At 42.7% G+C, this 23,447-nt stretch overlaps 1 protein-coding gene across 1 annotated transcript in view; it reads left to right on the top strand.

The window, feature by feature from the left end:
* Positions 1–23,447, top strand: part of LOC144767758 (killer cell lectin-like receptor subfamily B member 1B allele C) — a 322,370-nt gene that overhangs the window by 284,719 nt on the left and 14,204 nt on the right. The window contains exon 5 of the mRNA XM_078651145.1: positions 2,803–2,909. Coding sequence (XP_078507271.1) covers positions 2,803–2,909 — 107 coding nt within the window. The remainder of the gene's footprint in view (positions 1–2,802; positions 2,910–23,447) is intronic.

Raw genomic sequence — 23,447 nt, 5'->3', positions numbered from 1 at the left:
CGTCCCCAGCAGAGCCGCCACCGGCTGATGAGGAGCTGAGGGAGGCCGGAGCGCAAGGCGATGAGGAGAGTCCAGGCCAAAACAGCTTGTGAGCGGCACCAAGACCAAGGCGGGAACCTTAACTAGAGCACCCAGCAGAGCACGAAATATTGGCGCACTGTTCCAGGAAGAAGGAAAGGATCAAGCGGAACCTTGTAGAGGGCAACGCGCTCTGTGCAAAGACTGGAGCGGGCGCCCGGCCGGCCCCTAGCAGACACAATAGGGGGGCCCGAGGACGAGGAACAGCAGGGGGCTTCCACACCGCGCACATAGGAGCAGGCTGGATGCAGAAGTCCGAGGCAGGCTGCAGTGCCGCGCAGGGGAAAGAGTGTCCAATGCGGCCCAGCCGCAAGAGCGGGCGCCCCCTACAGCGCCTCACAGCAGGGGCGGAGTGGGAATCAGCAGCCGGCGCAGCCCGAGGGAGGAAAGAACCAGCGGGGGAGACGAGGGGGTCTGCCACTCCCACAGCCCGGCCCAGGCGCCACCGAACTCACGCGAGGCCGGGGATGAGCGCTAGGCCTAGGCAAGGCCGCGGCGCCCCTGTGCCGGGTCGCACAACATACAGCCCCCGAACCCTGGCGGCAATCCCCCCCTACAGCGGCCCGACTCACCGCCAACAGCAGCGTCTGTTCCTCAGCGACCACACCGTCCAGCAGTGCCCCGCAAATTTCAGCAGCCCCGATGAACACGGGAGCAGCCCACCTGCACCGGCACCCAGCACCGGGCACGAGACGAAGATCTCCTCCGGGGAGGCACGGAGAAGCACAGGAATGGAGCCGGTAGGTGCACAGTATTCTTTAGAGGCCAGAAACGTAGGTTTGGTGCGGGTATAGGAGGAATGCCAGCAGGATGGTGACGGATTTAGAAGCTTGGCCGGCAGAGCCCACTAAAGTGCGGCCATCTTGCAGCCGGCCAAGCCATGCTCCCCCCCCCCCCATAATGTGAGCAAGTTATACTTGTATTTATGTTATGTTAACTGAAAAGCAATGAATAAAATAAAAAAATAAAATAAAAAAGTGGTGCCAGTTTATAATTGCTGGGGCACAGCGCCAATGCCCTAAAAAAGAACCCACCTCTGTTGCCTTCAACAAATACCACTCATCACATTTTAGTTCCTGCCAATCCGTAAAGGAAGTAATGTGGACCGTGTTGTGAGAAGTGGAAATGCATGCTTTTGGATTGCCTCCATAAGTATGTATGCAAGAATTATGCGTCAAGAGTGGACTTTATCTTCAGAACTACTAAAATACTCCTGTCTCTATTGTTTTCATTTGTGTGGCACTAGTAGGAACAAAGCTCCAGATGCACTAAGTCTTTTTGCTGCTGTAAACCTTTGCTTACACAGAATGTGCAGCTGCAAAATAGCTTTTTGGAATGTACTATACCCTATTTAGTAATGGGTTACAGACTTTCAAAAATGGTTCAAAAAAGATACTGACTCACAGTTTGAATGGGGCATGTTTAGGGCGACTCTTACAAATTATGCGTTTGTATGCAAAGTATCAATGGTTTGGACTGCAATTCTGGTCGCAAACCATTGAAAAGTTTCTGACTCCTCTCAGTAGATGGTAACGCATGTGCAAAGAGGAAAAGGTCGCTTTGAAACCTTGTTCTCTTTGTGTATGTTGGAAGAAAATAGTTTGGGAGTAGGCAGCAGTTCAGAGCACTACTGCTAATGCTAACGCTTATAAAAACTGTTAAAAAATATCAAAGTTTTTTTAAGCTCAGTTTTTCTTCCTTTATGGAAAACAGCCTGATGAACTGAGCAGGGCGCAGTGCCTGTGATGGCCTCCAATCAGAGTGAGTCTAATTTTATGAACTACATCATGCATGTTAATGAGGTAGGTCGAATTGTGACACATTCTACATCCTTATTTTGCGAAGCATAACATTTTAGTACACAGGTCGGTTTGCAAAATCTAATTTAATTTACAAATGTCAGTGTGCAATTTGCAACCGCTTTTAGTAAATGAAATGTTGGTACAAGTTCCGTCTTAACAGTATCATTGTACTAGACTGTGATGGTGTCAAGTCACATATTTCATTGACAGCTCTCTTCCATACCTTTTGTTCAGTCACAAAAAATAACTGTAGTTGACAATTGTCTGCAAACATAAACGAGGCAAACATTAACAAATATTTTATTGAAAACATTTGATTGACCAGAGAGGGAGTGCATTAAATGATTAGTCTACTTTTATGTAAAATGTCAAAGCACAATTGTGTCTTCGAAAAAAGCAAAATAGAAAGGTCAACTTGTTGACATAGTAAACAAGTGTTTGTAGTGTAGAAAATTACAACTGGGACTATTAATGCACACACAATTTACATAATTTCATTGTGCAGCTAGGTTTGCTAGGTGTATTCATGGACCATCTGCCATCTTTCTAGCACACATTTTTGGATTTGGAGTCCTTGTGTGCTTGGTTGGAATAATACAACTTATAACAATGATTTGTAAAAGGAAAGCCCAGAGCTGAGCGGAGATTACAAGTTCTTCAGCATACATGGACATATCTCTCTTTTCCTGGATTGTAGGAGGAGATGTTCATCCCCTCTCTTGTACCACAACAACTTATGAAGGATGCACCTGGGGCTGGGGGTTACACACTGTAAGATCTCTGTGCAAGAGCATCAATTTGCATTTTGAATTTACTCACTAATTTCCATAGATCCAGCTGCATTGACACAGCTGTGTGAATGCGGAGGGAAAGGTGAATGTACTGATTTGTCCTAACTAAATATTGTGTTTATTTTGTCCAGGATTATCTCACATCTAAATTGACCATCCAGGCTTGGATTGGACTTTTCATCGCACCCACCGAAAGACGCTGGACCTGGGTCAATGGACCTACTCTGAATGAAACTGTGTATGTTTACCAGATTACATTTTTAACATTATGACAGAAGTCTAATTCACACTAGTGTACAAGTTGTGCATTTCATTGTGGTATATGTTTTCGTAGTGTGCAGAATACCCACAAGCAACAACTGACCCCAGCAGTCATGCATGCTGCAATAAGTACATTTTTATACAAGGACTGGTGCATCTACTGCCCCTTGCATTTTTAACTACCAGGGCCTTCAGCTTTCAGGGTACCACTTCTCCCCATTCCATATCACTTGTGGAATGAGGGAGGCCCCATAAACCATAGTGACTGCTGTGGAACAAGAAAAAGGGTAGCTTTGTCATACTTGCTGCCTGTTCCAATGACACAGGAAGCTGCTTTCATGACAGTGAAGCAACTCGCACTGACACTTGCTCACCTGACAACACCTTTACAAACCTCAAAGCAGCTGGTGTGCCTCAACAGGTAAGAAGCAATTGGGTCTTTAACACAGAGGTTTTACAGTTCCCTGACCTCCTCGGCAGGCCAGGTACCACTGTCAGAACTCACTTTTAATACAAAGTGAGATCCACTCAACTCCACATTAAAATTATACCTCATGTCATCTCCGAATTCTTTGATCCTATGTAGGTAATAGGGGCCAGTTGTACGACAGCTTTTAGAGGTTGCAAATGGAAAATCGGGCCGTTTCCAACCACTAAATAGCCTATTCACATGTACTAGCCCTATTTTGCGAGTTGGTAACCTATCATTGACTCCCAAAATAGAGTTTGCTTGTCATTATTAAAAAGAGGCCTGCCAAGGGCGTCCCTTCCAAATAGCGAGTTGCAAGGGCATGTACACATGTTTTGTGACCAGAGTGTGGTAGCAAACCAATCACAGTTTACTGCCTACTTCAAGTGGGTGGTAAACCAGTACCAAACAGGAAGGGGTCCTCAGGGGACCCCCTCTTCTTTGTAACTGGCAGTGAAAACTTTTTAAGAGCAGGCAGTGGTCTCACGGACAGCTGCCTACTCTTAATAAATGAACCAGAAACTGTTTTATTTAAACAGCAGAAACACAATAAAAAGAGGGGAGGACACGGTGCAATTATAGAGAAAAAAACAAGGCCCAGCACCAGAGCTCCCAAGAGTAAATGTAAACACAATGGATTTTAGCTGTTCCTAAAAAGGGAAGAACTCTGCAACCAATTTTAGTTGAGATGTGGTGTCTCTGGAGGTAGAACCAGTGGGATCTAAATAAAGGTAGGGGAATTCCTCCTTTTGAAATTAGTGCCCTCATATACCCTTGCGGGTGGCATGCTTCATTTTTGGGCTTAGTTCCTTGTGGGGGTGGCGCTGCTGTCCCCCACAGGCCCCGTGAGAGGGCTCCTTGTCGGAGATCTTTTGTAGGAGGTGCTGCAGTTGTGCATGCAGGTGTGTGGGCCTAGTGAAAACATGTGTATGTGGGAATAAAATTACCTAACCAAAAGTCAAACACAATTTTATTCAAGGGTCCGGAAGGGAAGTTTAAAAGCAAGGGACTGGAGCCTATCCTAAAAACAAATATGTAGGAGGGATAGGTATGCTCCTGCTGCTCTCAGTCCGTGAAAGTAGTGTGAAAGTGCAGTGGGGTCAACATGTTTCGCGCATCCGGCGGGTCCCTAATGGATCCTAGTGTGCTTCATCAGGACCGTGAAAAACAATATAAAACATTAAGAATCAGGAAAAGACGTCCTGTTCTTCCACCATACCTATAATAAGGTCAAGTGCGTCTTAGCGCTAGGAAACATGTGTTATCCGTATTCTCGTTATTCCAACCTGGTGGAGACACAGAAAAAAGATAGACAAAGTACAAAACACAAAGAAACATTCAATATGATCATACATATAAGAATTCATATGCCGTAGCAGTGGATCAAAGCCACATGGAACTGCAGAGCATGCTCAATGTAACATGCCTTAGTGTTTGTGATCAGGCATTTATGTGCGTAGCAGTAGTCTGCATGCAGTTGCAGCCTGTGTGGAAGTATACTCCCTTGGGCAGTAGTGTCACCATGTAACAGTGATATAACGGTGACATGTAATAACATGTATTTATCATTAGTGGACAAGCAGGCTGTATGGCAGAGTATGAAAGACAATTATCATCAATGTTGATGCAGTGGTGGTTGACCTGTACTATTTTCTGAGTACGGTGTGATCTAAATAGTACCCCGGTAAATATATGCTCAAAACGGTACATGGGCTAATGGCAGAGAAATCATGGGGACTGAAGTCTCTGTTAAAGTGCAGCCATAACATGCACAGCTGGTGATGGCTGTTCTTAAATGTAAAACATATATCTATATACATATCTATATACATATATATATACATATATATATATATATATATATATATATATATATATATATATATATATATATATATATATATATATATATATATATATATATATATATATATATATCACGCTCAAAGGTATTCTCTCCCAGCCGGGAAGAAAATTAGCAGCACTCACGGGGTTGTTTCACAGCTTTAGTTTATTTTCGACGCTTCACAAACGCGTTTTACATTTTTAACCACACGTCACAGTTATGGCAAACGATGTAGGACTACTCGCCACAAATATTAATGGGCACCATTTTGTAGTGTGCAAAACCCGCAAAGATAAATACATATAAAAACATTTCTATACATATCTACATTGCTATATACAATATCAACATCAATGTATTTACATTTTATACAATCGTCCAGTTTTGCGTAGTTCTATAATGCCAGAATTGGTTCTGAAGCACACTACTTCTACAAATATTGCCGTGGATCAGCCTAAGGCGATTCCTAACTACGGAACCACCATGTCTCATTGCAATCTCCCCGTGTATCGGCTAGCCCTTTATATATTACACATCGTTTATCCAGATTTATTTTCGTATATTTGAGAAAGTTATGTGCATTAATGGCTCCAACTAGCTTCCTAGGTGAACTGTTAGTTCCTCACCACTGTTCAGACCTTTAGGGGTCTTAGTTTGTAAGTTCGATTGTGAATAAAGATATGAGCTACCCAGTGGCGAGACATTTCGCCATTAAACACCAGAGCAATAGAGATTTACTGCAATATTTTGGATTAGACCATGTACCTCTTCACGTTAGAGGAGGAGATAGGGTACTCAAACTAAGAAGGTTAGAGTCTAGATTCATCATTGATTTACAAACTAAGACCCCTAAAGGTCTGAACAGTGGTGAGGAACTAACAGTTCACCACGTGATCAAGGCTTGTCTAAGCCGAAACATGTATTAGGTGTAAATAAACACTCTTGGACTTCGATACCTGGCGTGGCGTTTTGATTTCTGAGAGCGCTGCCATTTGTGGAATTTCCGTAATATATATATATATATATATAGATATATAGATATATATATATATATATAGATATATAGATATATATATATCTATATATCTATATATATATATATATATATATATTCACTGAAAAAACCATAGGTTATAGACCATATATAGTTAGGAATTAGCATTTACAAAACCTTGAAAATTCACTGAAAAAACCATAGGTTATAGACCATATATAGTTAGGAATTAGCATTTACAAAACCTTATTTTACTCACACAAAACCATTGAAATTTGCATATATAGTTAGTTGCACTAACTATATATCGCGCACCCGCAATCCACTGCTGATCATGTCACATATTACATCATTCATGACATGGTCAGTGACATCACTTATGACATCACTGATGACATCTCAAATGACATCACTGATGACATCACTGATGACAACATCCAGTGACTGTATGTTTCTGTAAAGTTAAAATATGTCTTACATATTGAAGAATGAGTGGATGTATAAGTGTCTGGATGAAGGATTTAGTAGGTGCATGACTGACTGTATGAGTGAGTGATTAAATGTGTCTCACTGAGTACATGGGTTAGTGACTAAACTGTCTTAATTTGTGCATCATTATGTCTGTTGTTCTGTAAACTGCTGCATGTGTTGATCAGTATCTATATGAGTAACTATATGGGTTATTGATTGGTTGCCCAAGTATTTGTATGGGAGACTGAGTGTGTGTGTGGGTGGCTGGGAGGTGTATGACTCTGTGCATAGATGTGTGAGCAGTTGATTCACTAGATGTATGGGTTCAAAAGTGCATGTGGAAACATCTGTATGGGCGGTTGACTGTGTGCATGAGTGTATTGGTGAGTGAATGGATATCTCAGTGCTACATGTCAAAGTAAGTACATATGTAAAACACAGTACATGTGAGAGTTGACATATATAAATAACTGTGCATAAGAGCCAGTGAATGTGTGAGTGGCTGTATGGATCATTGTGAACTTGTATCAGGGATTGTATAAGAGAGTATAAGAGAGTAAATATGTGTTAGTATATGTTTGAATAAGTAAGGTGTGTATAACTGTATAGTTGAGGAAATGGAGGTGTGATTGATTCTCTGCATGACTGAGTAGGTGTGTGAGTAACTCCATGGATGAGTGACAGTCTGTGAGTGTCTGTTTACACTGAGTGTATCTAAGGTTATATTAGAGTCTGAAGAGGTTCATCGTATTATCACATGAATGATGTCATCAGTGATGTGATCAGTAATGTCAAATGAGATATCATCAGTGATGTCATCAGTGATGTCATTTGAGATGTCATCAGTGATGTCATCAGTGATGTCATTTGAGATGTCATCAGTGATGTCACTGACCATGTCATAAATGATGTAATATGTGACATGATCAGCAGTGGATTGCGGGTGCGCGATATATAGTTAGTGCAACTAACTATATATGCGAATTTCAATGGTTTTGTGTGAGTAAAATAAGGTTTTGTAAATGCTAATTCCTAACTATATATGGTCTATAACCTATGGTTTTTTCAGTGAATTTTCAAGGTTTTGTAAATGCTAATTCCTAACTATATATGGTCTATAACCTATGGTTTTTTCAGTGAATATATATATATATATAGATATGGTTTTTTCAGTGAATATATATATATAGATATATATATATATATTCACTGAAAAAACCATAGGTTATAGACCATATATAGTTAGGAATTAGCATTTACAAAACCTTGAAAATTCACTGAAAAAACCATAGGTTATAGACCATATATAGTTAGGAATTAGCATTTACAAAACCTTATTTTACTCACACAAAACCATTGAAATTCGCATATATAGTTAGTTGCACTAACTATATATCGCGCACCCGCAATCCACTGCTGATCATGTCACATATTACATCATTTATGACATGGTCAGTGACATCACTGATGACATCACTGATGACAACATCCAGTGATTATGTGTTTCTGTAAAGTTTAAATATGTTTTACATATTGAAGAATGAGTGGATGTATAAGTGTCTGAATGAAGGTTTTAGTAGGTGCGTGATTGACTGTATGAGTGAGTGATTAAATGCGTCTTACTGAATGCACGGGTTAGTGACTAAACTGTCTGAAAGTGTGCATCAGTATGTCTGTTGTTGTGCAAGCTGCTGCATGTGTTGATCAGTAGCTATATAAGTAGCTATATGGGTTATTGATTGGTTGCACAAGTATTTGTATGGGAGACTGAGTGTGTGTATGGCTGGCTGGGAGGTGTGTGACTCTGTGCAAATCAATGTGTACTTGTATCAGTGATTCTATAAGAGAGTAACTATGTGTTAGTATATGTTTCAAAAATGTAAGGTGTTCTGTGTTTAACTGTATAGATGAGAAAATGGAAGTGTGATTGATTCTTTTCAGGACTGACTAGGTGTGTGAGTAACTCCATGGATGAGTGGCAGAGTGTGAGTGTCTGTATAGGTGTATGAGTGCATATGATAGTGTTGTAAAGATGAGTGATTGTATGTATGAATTATTGTATGAGTGAATGTGTGTGTAGACATAGGAATCAGTGAGTGCGTATGTAGTAACTAGTATTGGTGTGTCAATGGTTTCAAAAATGATACTCTCTATTTAACACTGGGTGTAACGGAGGTTATATTACAGTGTGAGGAGATGCATTGTATTATCACATGAATGATATCATCAGTGATGTGATCATTGATGTCAAGTGAGATGTCATCAGTGATGTCATTTGAGATGTCATCAGTGATGTCATCAGTGATGTCACTGACCATGTCATGAATGATGTAATATGTGACATCATCAGCAGTGGATTGCGGGTGCGCGATATATAGTTAGTGCAACTAACTATATATGGAATTTCAATGGTTTTGTGTGAGTAAAATAAGGTTTTTTAAATGCTAATTCCTAACTATATATGGTCTATAACCTATGTTTTTTTCAGTGAATTTTCAAGGTTTTGTAAATGCTAATTCCTAACTATATATGGTCTATAACCTATGGTTTTTTCAGTGAATTTCAATGGTTTTTTAATAGCAAATATCATAAGCTGTCGAATGTCAAGTACGTGGTAAGTAAAAACATTTTCGTGTTTATGCACACTGATCTGCTTTGAATGCTGCCCCCCACCCCTCATTTCTATTAGGAGTACTCTCTCTTTGCAGATAGTGAAGGGTAGTTAACGCAGCCCTTTGCCCCCTTTGTAATCCGTCGTGCCTGCTTCTCTCTCCATTTGATTGATTGTTCTCTTTGGTTCATTCTCTATTTACAAACAAGCACAGAGTCAAAATACTCTGTTTAGTCTTTGCAGATAGCGAAAAACCGTGTAAAAAAACAAAAGGAATGGAGCAAAATCAGTAGGCCACTAATGGGATCTCTTTTTGACCTCGCTAAAATAGAAACATTAGGAACAACCTGTTGAAAATAGCAATGCGTATGTACATAAGCGGCGTTCATTTGTGTTCACAGTACCCCTTGTTGATTGTTTGAATCGAGCATTGAATTGTTCGAAGTTGGTTCTCTTAAGGATCTTCTCTGCCTGCAAACGAGGAAGAATAGGAATATTCTCTCTCCCTTTGCAGATAGTGAAGGGTAGGTAACGCAAGCCTTTAACACGTCGTACCTATTTCATTCCTCATTGATTGATTGATTGTCCGAACATTGACTGTTTGGGAATTAGTTCTTTTTGGAGGTATTCCCTGTTTGCAAATAAACGTAGGAAAATCTTTGCAAGTAGTGAAAGGGTACGTAATGCGGACCTTTCTCCCCCGTTGTAATCTGTCATGCCTATCTACTCCCCACTGATTGATGCACCTGTTTCACCCGGACCATTTACTAGACATACGTCATCTGGCCCGACCAGAGAGCACCCCTAGTGAAAAGGACATATGCAATAATAACGAAGTGATCACTGTATCCTGTTAACAGAAACTTTAGCATGAAACAACCTGGAAAGAAAAGAATAGGAAATCGAAAATCAGTAGGCCACTGATGAACATGAACTTTTATTAAACAACGAACAAAGAAACGATAACATAACGTAATGATAAAACCTATTAATGTCCTAGAAACAAGAAAACGTTAGAAATATGCCAGTGGTGAGAGACCAGAAAAACAGTAAGAGAAACCAAATCACCCCTCGCTGTCCCACCGCCTGCCACGCCAAAAAAATCGATAGACTAGGGAAAATGCAAGTCAGTAGAACATCCGCCCCCACTCTGGAAACTTCCAAGGTGGGGCAGGGTTCCGGCTACGCCCAGCCGGGAGCAGCCCATATAAGGCAGGTCCTGCTGCCACGCCTCGGCCAGGAGATCCTAACGTAGGGTGTAGCCGGAGGAGAGGCCGAGACCAGCGGGACCCGGCCAGGGGATTGCCTTTACAACGCTGAACAGTTGCAGGGGGGGGGAATGTCTCCTCGACCCTCCCCTCTCTCTCCCAGTCCGGCCGCGGTGGCCCTTGAGAGTTGCAGGTAGTCCCGCCACATGCTCTTCCGGTCCGGCTACCAACGGTCGGGGGGCCGAGGCCGACGGGATCCGGCTGCAGCCAATAAACCAAGAAACCCGTTCATGGGGCCAGAGCCAGGGGCGTCCGGCCGACATCTACCGGAAGCCCGGCCCGAAGACGGACGGGACACTTCTTCTTTCTTGTATAATTGCTGCAACAACCCTGGGGGGGGATGTCTTGCACATGCCTCCGACCCCCCCCCCTCGTCCTCATCGCCTGGTCCGGCCATAACAAATCTCAAGCGAGACGCCGTGGGGTGCACTGGGAGGGAGAGACGGTGCGAACAGGCCTCTCCCGCCTCCCCAGGTGGAGGCTTCCCAGCTGCACCCTCAGCGCTCCAGGCGCCCGGAAAAGGGTTCTTCCACTGTGGCCATGCTGCAACGTCTCGCCCGGCAGGGTGGAGCCCGTCCGCTCATTTGACCCCGCGATCGCCAGTAGCTACCGAACTCTCAAAATGGCGGTCGACCTGGCAAGAGCGGGCCCAGCATAAAGAAATGGCCCGGTCACTGGTTGACTCCACCACCGTAGTCCTCCACGACCTTGAAGATTCTAGAGGAGCCGCGGGAGTCTCCGACCCCCGATGGGGAATGACTGCCATGATCACCCGTGGAGTGACGAAACTGTATCCGCGGGACGTAGGCGCCAGCCTCACTTTGAATTACTAGAATCCTGCAGACCTCACTTCCGGTGAAAGCACAGTGTGACCCGGTAGGAAAAATTGTTGCACCCCCTCCCCTTTTTGACTGATAGTTCAAACCACCGATCCTTTCCTTTGCCCTTTTAACGGAACTTTGGACTGCCTCCCCCTCTTTTACATTTTCTAGAGAAAACAAAACATTAACCACTACAATAACATAGCAGTTGACACCAGAACTGTTTTCAAATTGAAAACCAACAACATCTTCAACAGAATCCTTTTTGTTTCTGCTGTGACCCTGCTACAGCACAGCCATTGTCCCCAGCAGTAATTCTGCAATGCCGGTAAGAATAGCTGTGGTGCCTACTGGACTCACTCACCCCCGCGGCGCCCCACGCCGTTATTTGCTGGGCGGCAACTTGCTAGACATCACTTTCGTGCCATCTAGATTTCAGCGCGTTCTGCTGCCTTGGAACTATTCGCACAACAGACCGCTACTGACAAGAATATTTCATTATTGGTGCTGTCAATTTCAATAAATCTATTGGATAATTCAAAAGAAATTGCCACGGTCTCTTCGTTGTTTAAATGTTTTTACTGTTTTTGTTTTGTTGTATATATTTATATGTTATTAAAGTTTTATATTCCTACTACTTTGTTGGAGTGCTATATATTTTTAATGTGACACATAATTGTAAAAACTTTGATGTACAAAGAGTGATTCCTGGAATCTTCCGCTTCAGGCTCGGTCCCCTCCCCAATCACAATACAGGATAGTTTTCAGATAGTAGGAACACGTGTGGTGTGACGGATCTCATCGGGTGTGGGCCTTGATCTACTATAACTCCTTTGAAGAGGGGTGATTCTTTACAGCTGGGGCCATAAACTACATCTGCAGGGCTAGCTGATAGCCTGGACAATCGGACACAGAGGAAGAGGAGTGTCAGAGGGTGCGGTAGTGAATAGGGCGAAAGGGAGGTGTCGGGCGGGCACAGTGTGATTCTCAGGGAAGAGCAGCGCAGATGGGGGGAGGTTTATTGCCCATGCATAAGACAGAGAGCGGGGGTGACCAGTGCCTGGGGAAGATGCTTGCGAGGGTAAGGAGCCATGCTACGAATCGACAGCGTGCAGAGAGTGGGTCTGGTCAAGACATCTAAAATGGCTGCCGTGCACGACAAAAGTGTGGCATTTCAAAAAAGGCAAGATGGCGCAGACAATGTTTTTCAACACTTCCTCATTTCCTTCGAATCGAACGTTAACAGACGTTGGGGCATATTACCAAAGTTAAGCGATATTTATCGCTAACGATGCTTACCAACGAATTTTTTACCGCTAAGCATCATCAGAAATTATCGAAGATAAACCTTGCTATTATCAAGGTTTATCACAAATGCGATAATAAACGGCCGCAATGCATGAATATCGCTAAAAACTCAGCGATATTCATACATTACCGAGCTAATGCTCTTAGCCATGTTATCCACCTCCCATTGGATAACATGGCTAAGAACTGCTCAGGGCAGGTGTTACTTTTTGGAGATATTCGCGCTTAGCGCGAATATCTCCAAAAGTTGGTAATAGGAGATAGATATCTTGCATGTTGTAATGCAAGTTATTGTGGTATATGGAACTCATACCATAATCTCTCAGGAAAGCAGAAACTGATCCTTTTGGGACCGCCTAAAAAGGCCTAGGGGGTGAGGAGTACTCTACTTTGCCCCCTTTTCACGTTCCGAACTATTTTATTTTACTCTCTTCTGTAATTACACAAAATAGCAGCGATAAGATGCATCGGAGACACACAGTGAGAGAAAGGAGGCCGGAGATGAAGAAGAGATGTCAAATACACATTGGAGATAATATAGTGGCAGAAGGGAAGTAAATATGAGTAAACTTACCATGTAACATAAAAATGTTGCACTCTATACTATAAGTCTCATTTTATACTACAATCACTTCGCTACAACCTCATAAATTAAAAATAAAAATGAATAATGTCTCAAACAATTTTTGATTTCTAAATATAAATTTATTCTTCAGAATTTTCTAAATTTGAAAGAACTAGTAACATGTCCTCATCAGCAATGTCCTCATGAAAAGTCTCCAATAATGATTCTTGTAACTCTATGGTCTCCAAACACTCGATAAATTCGCCATCAAGAGATTGATCAAAAAAATCATTCAAGTCATCTCCTCCTTCTGACAATATTTCATTATTGGTGCTGTCAATTTCAATCAATGTAGTGGAATCATTCAAGTCATCTCCTCGTGACAATATTTCATTATTGGTGCTCTCAATTTCAATCAATGTAGTGGAATCATTCAAGTCATCTCCTCCTTGTGACAATATTTCATTATTGGTGCTGTCCATTTCAATCAATCTAATGGAATCATACAAGTCATGTCCTCCTTGTGACAATATTTCATTATTGGTGCTCTCAATTTCAATCAATGTAGTGGACAATTCAAAAGAAATTGCCACGGTCTCTTCATTGTGAGCCATTTTATTTTGAAATTGCTTGCTGTAAATTGCAGAAAAAAATAATCACTTTCATTTATCGTTTTTAGTAATACATAATATAAAACTAACTTTATCAAGTATTTAGTATAACAGAAGGACTGCAAATAAATAACAGAAAACATTTTTCAAATTATCTTCAAGTGTACAACATAGTTCCCCTTACAAATTAACAACTCACCTTTTTAAAAGTAGGAAAAGTGTTAGTACTGTGTAAATCAAACACCAGAAATTCACCACCAAAAATTCCTCACAAATGTACCTCAGACAGTAGTATCACAAAATGGCTGTGGTTTCCTCTCATTTGACATATATACATAACCAATTAACTTTCATCACACACAAATACAAAACCAAAGTAACATTTTAATTGGTTCTAAATTTCAACACTTTCAAATGTGTTTTCCCCATGCAATTTTCCATAGGACATTTACATACGTCTACAGCCTGAATGGCTGAACGGAATTACACCAAACTTGACAAAATGGTACATCAAACCTAAGAGGTCAGGAAGGATCTACTATGCCCCCTTATGGTCATTTCCCCCTTCGCTTTGGCCTCCTCTTGTCTCTCAATCCTACCGAGAGACAAGATGGCGGCCGCTACGGACTGTTTGGAATGTTGACAGACGCCGGAGAACCAATCAGCTTCGCAAAGCTCCGTAACGCGAAAAGTACGCGAAGCGGAGCGCTGTTACAGATATATATCTTTTTTTGAACGTTAATTTCTCAAAATCCACTGGAGCACATATATTGAGACCTAGCAAAGGCACATCGGGCTACCAGTCCCTAATATTTTGCCAAGTTTCGTGCAAATCCATTCAGCCGTTCGATTATTATTATTTTTTTTTTTTTTTGCCCCGCGGAGCCCTTTTAAAACCTCCACATCAAACGTAGGGGGTCAGCGAGGATCTACTATTCCCCCTTATGGTCATTTGCCCCTTCGCTTTGGCCTCCTCTTGTCTCTCGATCCTACCGAGAGACAAGATGGCGGCCGCTACGGACTGTTTGGAATGTTGACAGACGCCGGAGAACCAATCAGCTTCGCTTCACAAAGCTCCGTTGCGCGAAAAGTCCGCGAACCAGAGCGCTGCCCGGTCCGCTGTTACAGATATATATCTTTTTTTAAACGTTAATTTCTCAAAATCCACTGGAGCACATATATTGAGACCTACAAAAGGCACATCGGGCTACCAGTCCCTACAATTTTGCCAAGTTTCGTGCAAATCCATTCAGCCGTTCGGGCTAAAAGTGAGGCCAACCGCCCTATGGAAAACTCAATGTTAAAAACACGTTTTGGGACCCCCCTTTTTTCTCGGCCCCCACTGGACGAACCCCCCCCAAATTTTTAAGGGCTGCTCAGAAACAAAATGTGCCATTTTCCTGAAAATTTCAGCCAATTCCGTCCACAAACGCCAAAGTTATTAGACATAGAATTTTCAAAAAACCCATAGAGAAAAAATCCTAACTATATATACCTACTGGCGACCGCCAGTAGGTAATATATATATATATATATATATATATATATATATATATATATATATATATATATATATATATATATATATATATAACATTTCTATGGCAAAATGAAACCCCTCATTTTGTTCCTTTGCAAATTAAATGTTTTAAGTGTTAACACTTTATTCCAATCAAGATGACTTCAGGTGTGCCATACTATTGTCATAAGTAAGATTGTTAGCGCTCTAGTTGTTCTTTAGACTCTGGGACATTGTGTCACTGGGCTATAGTTGGGCTACATCTGGCTGATATTTGGGCTACATTTGTTTTTTTTGTCTCTGGTGGCCATCTTTGGGCTACATTGGGCTACATTTGGGCTCTAACATATATATAGCCCAATATAGCCCAATATATATTTTTCAAAGTTAATTTTCGTAAAAACCAATGGAGCATATATCTTGAGACATAGCAAAGGCACATCGGGCTACCAGTCCCTACAATTTTGCCAAGTTTTGTGGAAATCCATTCAGCCGTTCGAGCTAAAAGTGAGTCCAACCGCCCTATGGAAAACTCAATGTTAAAAACACGTTTTGGGACCCCCTTTTTTCACGGCCCCCGCTTGATGAAACCCCCCCAAACTTTCAGGGGATGCTCAGAAACAAAATGTGCCATTTTCCTGAAAATTTCAGCCAATTCCGTCCATCTATGCCAAAGTTATTCAACATAGAATTTTCAGAAATCCCTATTCAAATAAATCCTAACTATATATACCTACTGGCGACCGCCAGTAGGTAATATATATATACATATATATATATCCAATTTAATCCTTCCAAGAAAGAATCAGAGGCCACAAGGGGAATTCAAAGCAGGAGACCCATTTATTTCGAACATCCCAGCAACGACAGATGCATTTCGGCACAATCGCCTTCTTCAGTGCCCTGTGCTGTAAAGAATCCTTCCGTAATACACTCCTACTGCGTGAAATAATCGCCGGCACATGAGTCCCCTCCCCCTTAATGTTGTTATCCCACCAATAGGACTATATATAACCAAATCAGGAAACCCATTCGAGAAAGGCCACTGGAAGTTGAATAAAACACGTTGTTTAATGGCAACCTGCTGATGGAAGACAGAAGCAGGAAATCACAACATAAAAAGTCAAATGCCTTGCCAGACGCGTTTCGGGATATCCACATCCCTTCTTCTGTGGCGTGCAGTTAGGAAATGAATCGCTGATGCTGCTTCAATTCATATGCGAAACATCAGCCCCTGCGTGGGCGTGGCCGTAAACACAGCCCTCTGGATGTTGTAGTGCTCAAATAAATTTTTCCCAAGTGGGCGCATGTATTCATTTAAAATAAACACTGTTTTTGGCCAAGTGGGTAGAAGTGAGAACTTGCTGTCTTTCACCTTGCTTTGTTGCTGCTGTTAGTTTTAGAATGAGCGCTACCCTGAAATCACGCTCACTCGCCTTCCCTCATTACCGCCATGACACCACCCAGGTGCCAGCGGAGACCCGCAGTTCAGCGGTGGGCCTTTCTCGCGACCAGGAACGGCCACCTAACATAAGACCAAATCAGGAAACCCATTCGAGAAAGGCCACTGGAAGTTGAATAAAACACGTTGTTTAATGGCAACCTGCTGATGGAAGACAGAAGCAGGAAATCACAACATAAAAAGTCAAATGCTTTGCCAGACACGTTTCGGGCTATCCACATCCCTTCTTCTGTGGCGTGCAGTTAGGAAATGAATCGCTGATGCTGCTTCAATTCATATGCGAAACATCAGCCCCTGCGGGGGCGGGGCCGTAAACATAGCCCTCTGGATGTTGTAGTGCGCAAATACATTTTTCCCAAGTGGGCGCATGCATTCATTTAAAATAAACACTGTTATTGTCCAAGTGGGTAGAAGTGAGAACTTGCCGTCTTTATATATATATACATATGTATATTTATATATTTATTTATGTATATGTATACATAAATATATTTTAAAAAACAGCCAATGATGGCTGGTTAGGTAGCTCAATGCAGCACAGTGACAAAGTGAGTAACGTTACTGAGACAGAGCATATAATACAAGACTCAGTGAGATATCATGGCAGATGAGATAACGCCTACCACTCTGTAAGTAAGGATGGGCCTTGCCGGCAAGCGCTTCGGTTGAGAAGAGACAAAAGATACAAAATGCGAGAGATGGAAGGTAACTCAGTTAGCCCGTAATTACATAACCAAAAACATAGTGAATTTACCTGTGTGCGTGGACAGGAGCAGCTGGAGCATACCTACTGTGTTCCCCTCTCATGACAGCCTGTTTACCTGCCCTACCGATCAGGATCACCGGTAGCGAGTGGAAGGAACAGCTGTCTAGTTATAGATGGGAGATTTCCTGAGACTGGCAGTGACGTGTGGGTGTGTCCTATTACATAAGTAACATCGGTAGAGGTAGCGGATTACTGTGGCGGCCATGATGGAGGAAGATAGATAGACCTGAATCAAGCCGTACATATATGTAGGGCTGTAAAGCAACAACACGTAAAAGTGATGAACTAAAACTAATTCCTAAAAATGGCAAGTAGGCAGTGTATCGCCGGACTGACTAAGGGATATACTTTGGATAATGTAATTTTATTGCGAAAAAGTCAGCGTACTCGTAAGTAACGTCGGGCGAGGTAGCGGGTAACAATGGCAACCATGATGGAGGAGGATAGATAACTTGAATCAAGCAGTATATATGTGTAGGCTATAAAGCTACAACACGTAAGAGTCGTGAACTGAAACAAATTCCTAAAAATGGCGAGTAGGCAGTGTATCGCCGGACTGGCTAAGAAATATACTTTGGATAATGTAATATAATGCAAAAAGTCAGCATACTCGTGTGTGCCATGGGCAGGCATAATAGACAAGTACTATTAGTAGCCCATGTTGGTAGCAGGCTTAAATTGGCTGGGATTCATATTATTAAAGCCCTCTGTATCGTGAAATGGTCATAGAGGCCGTTCAGTGTCATGCCAGTGGCAGGAACAAGTGCTCTCACTGTAGTAAGCAGAAGGGAGGTTCATGCTGGTTACTATCAGATGGTAGTTGCTGGTTGACAAATTGACTAAGTGTGACCATTGCAGTCCTAAGCATGATTACTGTTACAGAAAACGGTATAGGTTTATCTGTTGACCGGGATCTGTGTTGGGAAGGTGTAACGGGAAACATAAAGAGTCCCAAAATCTCTTCCATGGATCAGACCTCAGGTGACCGCATTAATTCTAACTACATCTGATGTTAGGACACCAGTTCTATCCATGGTATGTCGTCATTCAAACCACCTACGTTGATTTGCAAGCGGAATATCCACTGTTGTTCTTGTCTAAATATTGTATTGGTGGACCAATTGGGGTTTGATTCAATTATGGTCCAAAGAAGACTGGTTTGGGGAGTGATTTTACTCTAGGCAACGGTTCTATAGCCTTGTGTTGGTTTTCCTACAGCGCATGGTACTTTTCTGTTCCGCAATGCGGGTCTTAACAGGTCGAGTCGTCATGCCCACATACCTCTTAGCCCAAGGGCAGGTGATGAAATATATACAGTTTTTGGTATTGCAGTTAGCATGGCATTTTTGAAGCCAGGGTTTGGTCAGTACTTGGTCGATCTGTTTGGATGCTGAAGTTTGGGGACACACTGCACAGGTCATGCACTGATGGTATCCTTCTACTGGAGGTAAAGACCACAGAGTGGGTTGTCTCTGGGTTGTAGGTTTTGGTGGAGTATGGACCAAGATATCTCTCAGATTTTGTGTGCATTTGAATGAAAACAACAGAGGTGGGCTTGGTTTGAAGCTACCTGTTTCAAGGATCTTCCAGTGTCTCTGTTATGATTTTTTGGATCTTATTAGAGTTAGGCGTGAATGTGGTGACACAGGTTAGAGTTTCTGACTCTGATTTTTCTTTGACCTCTAAGAGGGCCTCTCTGTGGTTGTTCCTCGCTCTCTTGTGGGATTCTCGTATGATCTTCTTTTGGTAGTAGATAGGTTGTCAGATAGTACGTTGGACTGGGACTCAAACTCGTTGAGTGTGTTGCAATTCCTGCAGAGCCGCAGGAACTGGTCGACCAGTAGATTGTTTTTTAATGCTTTAGGGTGGTGGCTTTCATACAGAAGCAAACTGTTTCTGTCTGTGGGTTTCCTGTAATTAGTTGTTTTAAGCACGACATTCTGTAGAGAGATGAGGAGTTCTAGGAACGGGATACTTTCCTGTGATCTTGTGCCATTGAATTTCAGAAAGGGATCAAGGGTATTAATCCATTTAAAAAAGGTACCACACTGTTCCTCATCCCCTTGCCAGAACATGAAGATATTATTGACGCCACATCAGGATATTGGTCCTGTGTGGCTTGTTCTCTCTCAAGATGAATTTCTCCTCAAAGGCAGCCATGTATAGACATGCCAAAATTGGTGCAATGGTGCTCCACATGCTGGTGCCTTGAATTTGATGGTACAGTTGTTTGTGAAAGGCTAAAAACTTCTCTTTGAGAGCTATAGAGGCACAGTCACAGATAAACATGATGGGGGTTTTGTATGGCCATGGGTCAACACTCTGTAGGAGACGTTTTCTAAAACTGCAAGTGTCGAGTCCTGGAGAATGTTCGTATAAAGCGCCTCTACATCCAGAGTTACTGGATAGTTGATGGATGCAGGTTCTGAAAAGTTTTCAATCAGGTTCAAGACCTCCGTAGAGTCCCTGAGGTATGTGGTTGTTTTGGTCACTAAGGAACGAAGAAAAAAAATTGCAGAACTTGCTAAGTTCTTCCAGGAAAGAATCAATGTCGGACACAAATGCCTGCTCAGAAACACTAAGATATGTTACATTGAGCATGCTCTGCAGTTCCATGTGGCTTTGATCCACTACTACGGCATTTGAATTCTTATATGTAGGATCATATTGAATTTTTCTTTATATTTTGTACTTTGTCTATCATTTTTCTGTGGCTTCACCAGGTTGGAATAACGAGAATATGGATAACACGTGTCTCCTAGCGCTAAGACGCACTTGACCTTATTATCGGTATGGTGGATGCACGAAACATGTTGCCCCCACTGCACTTTCACACTACTTTCACGGACTGAGAGCAGCGGGGCATACCTATCCCTCCTACATATTTATTTTTAGGATAGGCTCCAGTCCCTTGTTGTCATGCCCACATACCTGTTAGCACAAGGGCAGGTGATGAGGTATATACAGGTTTTGGTATTGCAGTTAGTATGGCGTTTCTAAAGCCAGGGTCTGGTCAGTCCAAGGTCGATCTGTTTGGATGCTGAAGTCTGGGGACACACTGCACAGGTCCCTCACTGATAGTGGAGGTAAAGACCACAGAGTGGGTTATATCTGGGTTGTAGATTTTGGTGGAGTATGGACCATGATATCTCTCAGATATTGTGTGCATTTAAATGCAAACAACGGAAGTGGGCCTGGGCTGAAGCTACTTGTTTAAAGGATCTTCCAGTGTCTTTTGATGATTTTTTGGATCTTATTAGAGTTAGGTGTGAATGTGGTGACACAGGTTAGGGTTTCTAACTCTGATTTTTCTTTGACCTCTAAGAGGGTCTCTCTGTGGTTGTTATTATTATTATTATTAATTGAATTTGTAATGCGTGCAGCTACCCTAGTCAGGGTTGCCCGGCGCAGGCATGTCTGCTACTGCATACCAAATGGACCGCAAGCTGGTTACTGAGAAAAAAGCCAGGTCTTAAGATCTAGACTAAACTTGGGGTAGAGAGATTCATGTTTCATTAGACTAGGGAGAGAATTCCATAATCTAGGACCGAGAAATGAAAAGGAGTGACCTCCCATTCTAGTAAGTCTACAACTAGAAGTGACAAGATTGCCTAGAGTGGCTGAGTGTAGAGGCCGTGAAGGGGCATATGGATGGAGAAGCTCCTACAGATAGGCTGGGGCGGTTCCTTGCTTAATTTTAAAAACAAGACACAAGGGGCCAGATGTAGGTATCCAAATACCGGTCGGTAACGGCCAAAAATACAGATTTTCGGCCGTTACTGACCGGTCTTTGGATAGTGAGATGTAGGGGATGTCAAAATACAGATTCGGTAATTTTACCGAATCGGTAATTTTACCGAATAGGTAAATTTACAGATTCGGTAAAATTACTGAATCTGTATTTTGACCTGTAGGTAGCACTTTAAACAGTGCTACAGGGCTTTAAGGATTCGTTATTTACCACCAACTATTAGTTGGTGGTAAATAACGAATTCTTATGTAAATGCAAATATGTGCATTTACACCTGTGCAATGTGGCACACATACATGCCCTAATGTGGCCTATGGGCATGTATGTGTGCCACATGGCACACATGCACTAATCAGGGGTGCAACAGGTGTCAAAGTGACACCCTGCCACCCTTGAATTTTTCGGTAATTACCGAATCGGTATTCATCGATTCAGTAATTAACATTCATTCCTATGGGCCTCAAGGCCCATAGGAATGAATGGCAATTACCAAATCTGCAAATACCGATTTGGTAAAATACCGAAAATTTGCCTACATCAGATTTACCAATTCTAAAATACCAAATCGGTAAAATTCGGTATTTTACAATCGGTAAAAATGATTTCCCTACATCTAGCCCAAGGTCTTGAATTTAATACGGCTGTCGATGGGGAGCCAATGTAAGTCCCGAAGGAAGGGAGAGATGGATGATTTCCTTGGGACATGACATAAAAGACGAGCTGCGGAGTTCTGCACCACCTGGAGTTTCCTCAACACCTCCTGACTTCGGCCTAGATAGAGCACATTACTGTAGTCCAGGCAAGAAGTGACCAATGCCTGGACTACCGTTCTTTTGGTGGAGTCTGGAAGCATCCAGATGATCTTACGCAGCCATCTTAGAATGGTAAAACAAGTGGCGGCAACACTTACCGCCTGTTGACGCATTGAGAGGTTGCTATCAATAACAAACCCAAGATTGCGAACTTGGGTAGCAGGTTGGGGAAGAATTCCCATTTCCGAAGGCCAATGTTGAGGACCACAAAGATGCTTGTGCTTTCTCAAAATAACAACATCAATCAATCAATCAATCATAGGCATTTATACCGCGCACTACTCACCCGGAGGGTCTCAAGGCACTTTGGGAGGGGGGAGGGGTCCGCTACTGCTCGAACAGCCAGGTCTTGAGCTTCTTCCTGAAGGAGAGGTGGTCTTGGGTCAGGCGTAGGTCGGTCGGGAGGGAGTTCCAAGTCTTGGCGGCCAGGTGGGAGAAGGACCTTCCTCCTGTTGTCGCTCTGGGGATGCGGGGGACGACTGCGAGGGCATGATTGGTCGAGCGGAGATGGCGTTTTGTCTTGTCTCCATTTAATTTCAAAAGATTGGCACACATCCACTCCGGCACCCGCCGTAGCCCCACCTGAAGGGAGGACAGGGAACCTTCCTTCGTAGAAGACAAGGAAAAAATTATTTGTGTGTCGTGGGCGTATGAATAAAGGGTTAAACCCGCCCCCTCCACTATGGACGCCAGGTGACTCACATAGATATTAAAGAGCAACAGGCTCAAAGTGGACCCATGTGGCACTCAGTATGCTGATGTCCTGACGGTAGATGAAGATTTGGAGGAGGAAACCTGAAATGTATGGTCACTGAGAAAGGAGGACAGCCAGGTTTAAGTGGGCACTTCAACTCCTGCCGACCTGAGAGACTTAAGAAGGATGGTATGGGACACAGTATCGAATGCGGCGTTCAGATCAAGTAAAATTTGCGCTGTGGTCTCCCCCCTGTCTAGGCAGGAGCGCAATTTCTCAGTGACCCCCAGCAAAGTAGTTTATGTAGAAAAATGGGTTCTGAATCCAGATTGAGACGGATGTAAGAAACCCGAGCTTTCCACATGAGCTGAGAGCTGGCCATTGACGTGTTTCTCCAAGATCTTGGAAAGGACCGGCAGCAATGAGATTGGACGGAAATTCAACATCATCGAGGGATCAGCTCCAGGCTTTTTAAATAAAAGAACCACAATTGCATGCTACCAATTTAGGGGAACAGTGGATTCATGTAAAGAAGTGTTTAGTAGTG

Source organism: Lissotriton helveticus, chromosome 7 (genome assembly GCF_964261635.1).
Source record: "Lissotriton helveticus chromosome 7, aLisHel1.1, whole genome shotgun sequence".
NCBI lineage: Eukaryota > Metazoa > Chordata > Amphibia > Caudata > Salamandridae > Lissotriton > Lissotriton helveticus.
Note: the sequence above shows the minus strand (reverse complement) of the source record. Positions and strands in the feature narration are given on the sequence as shown.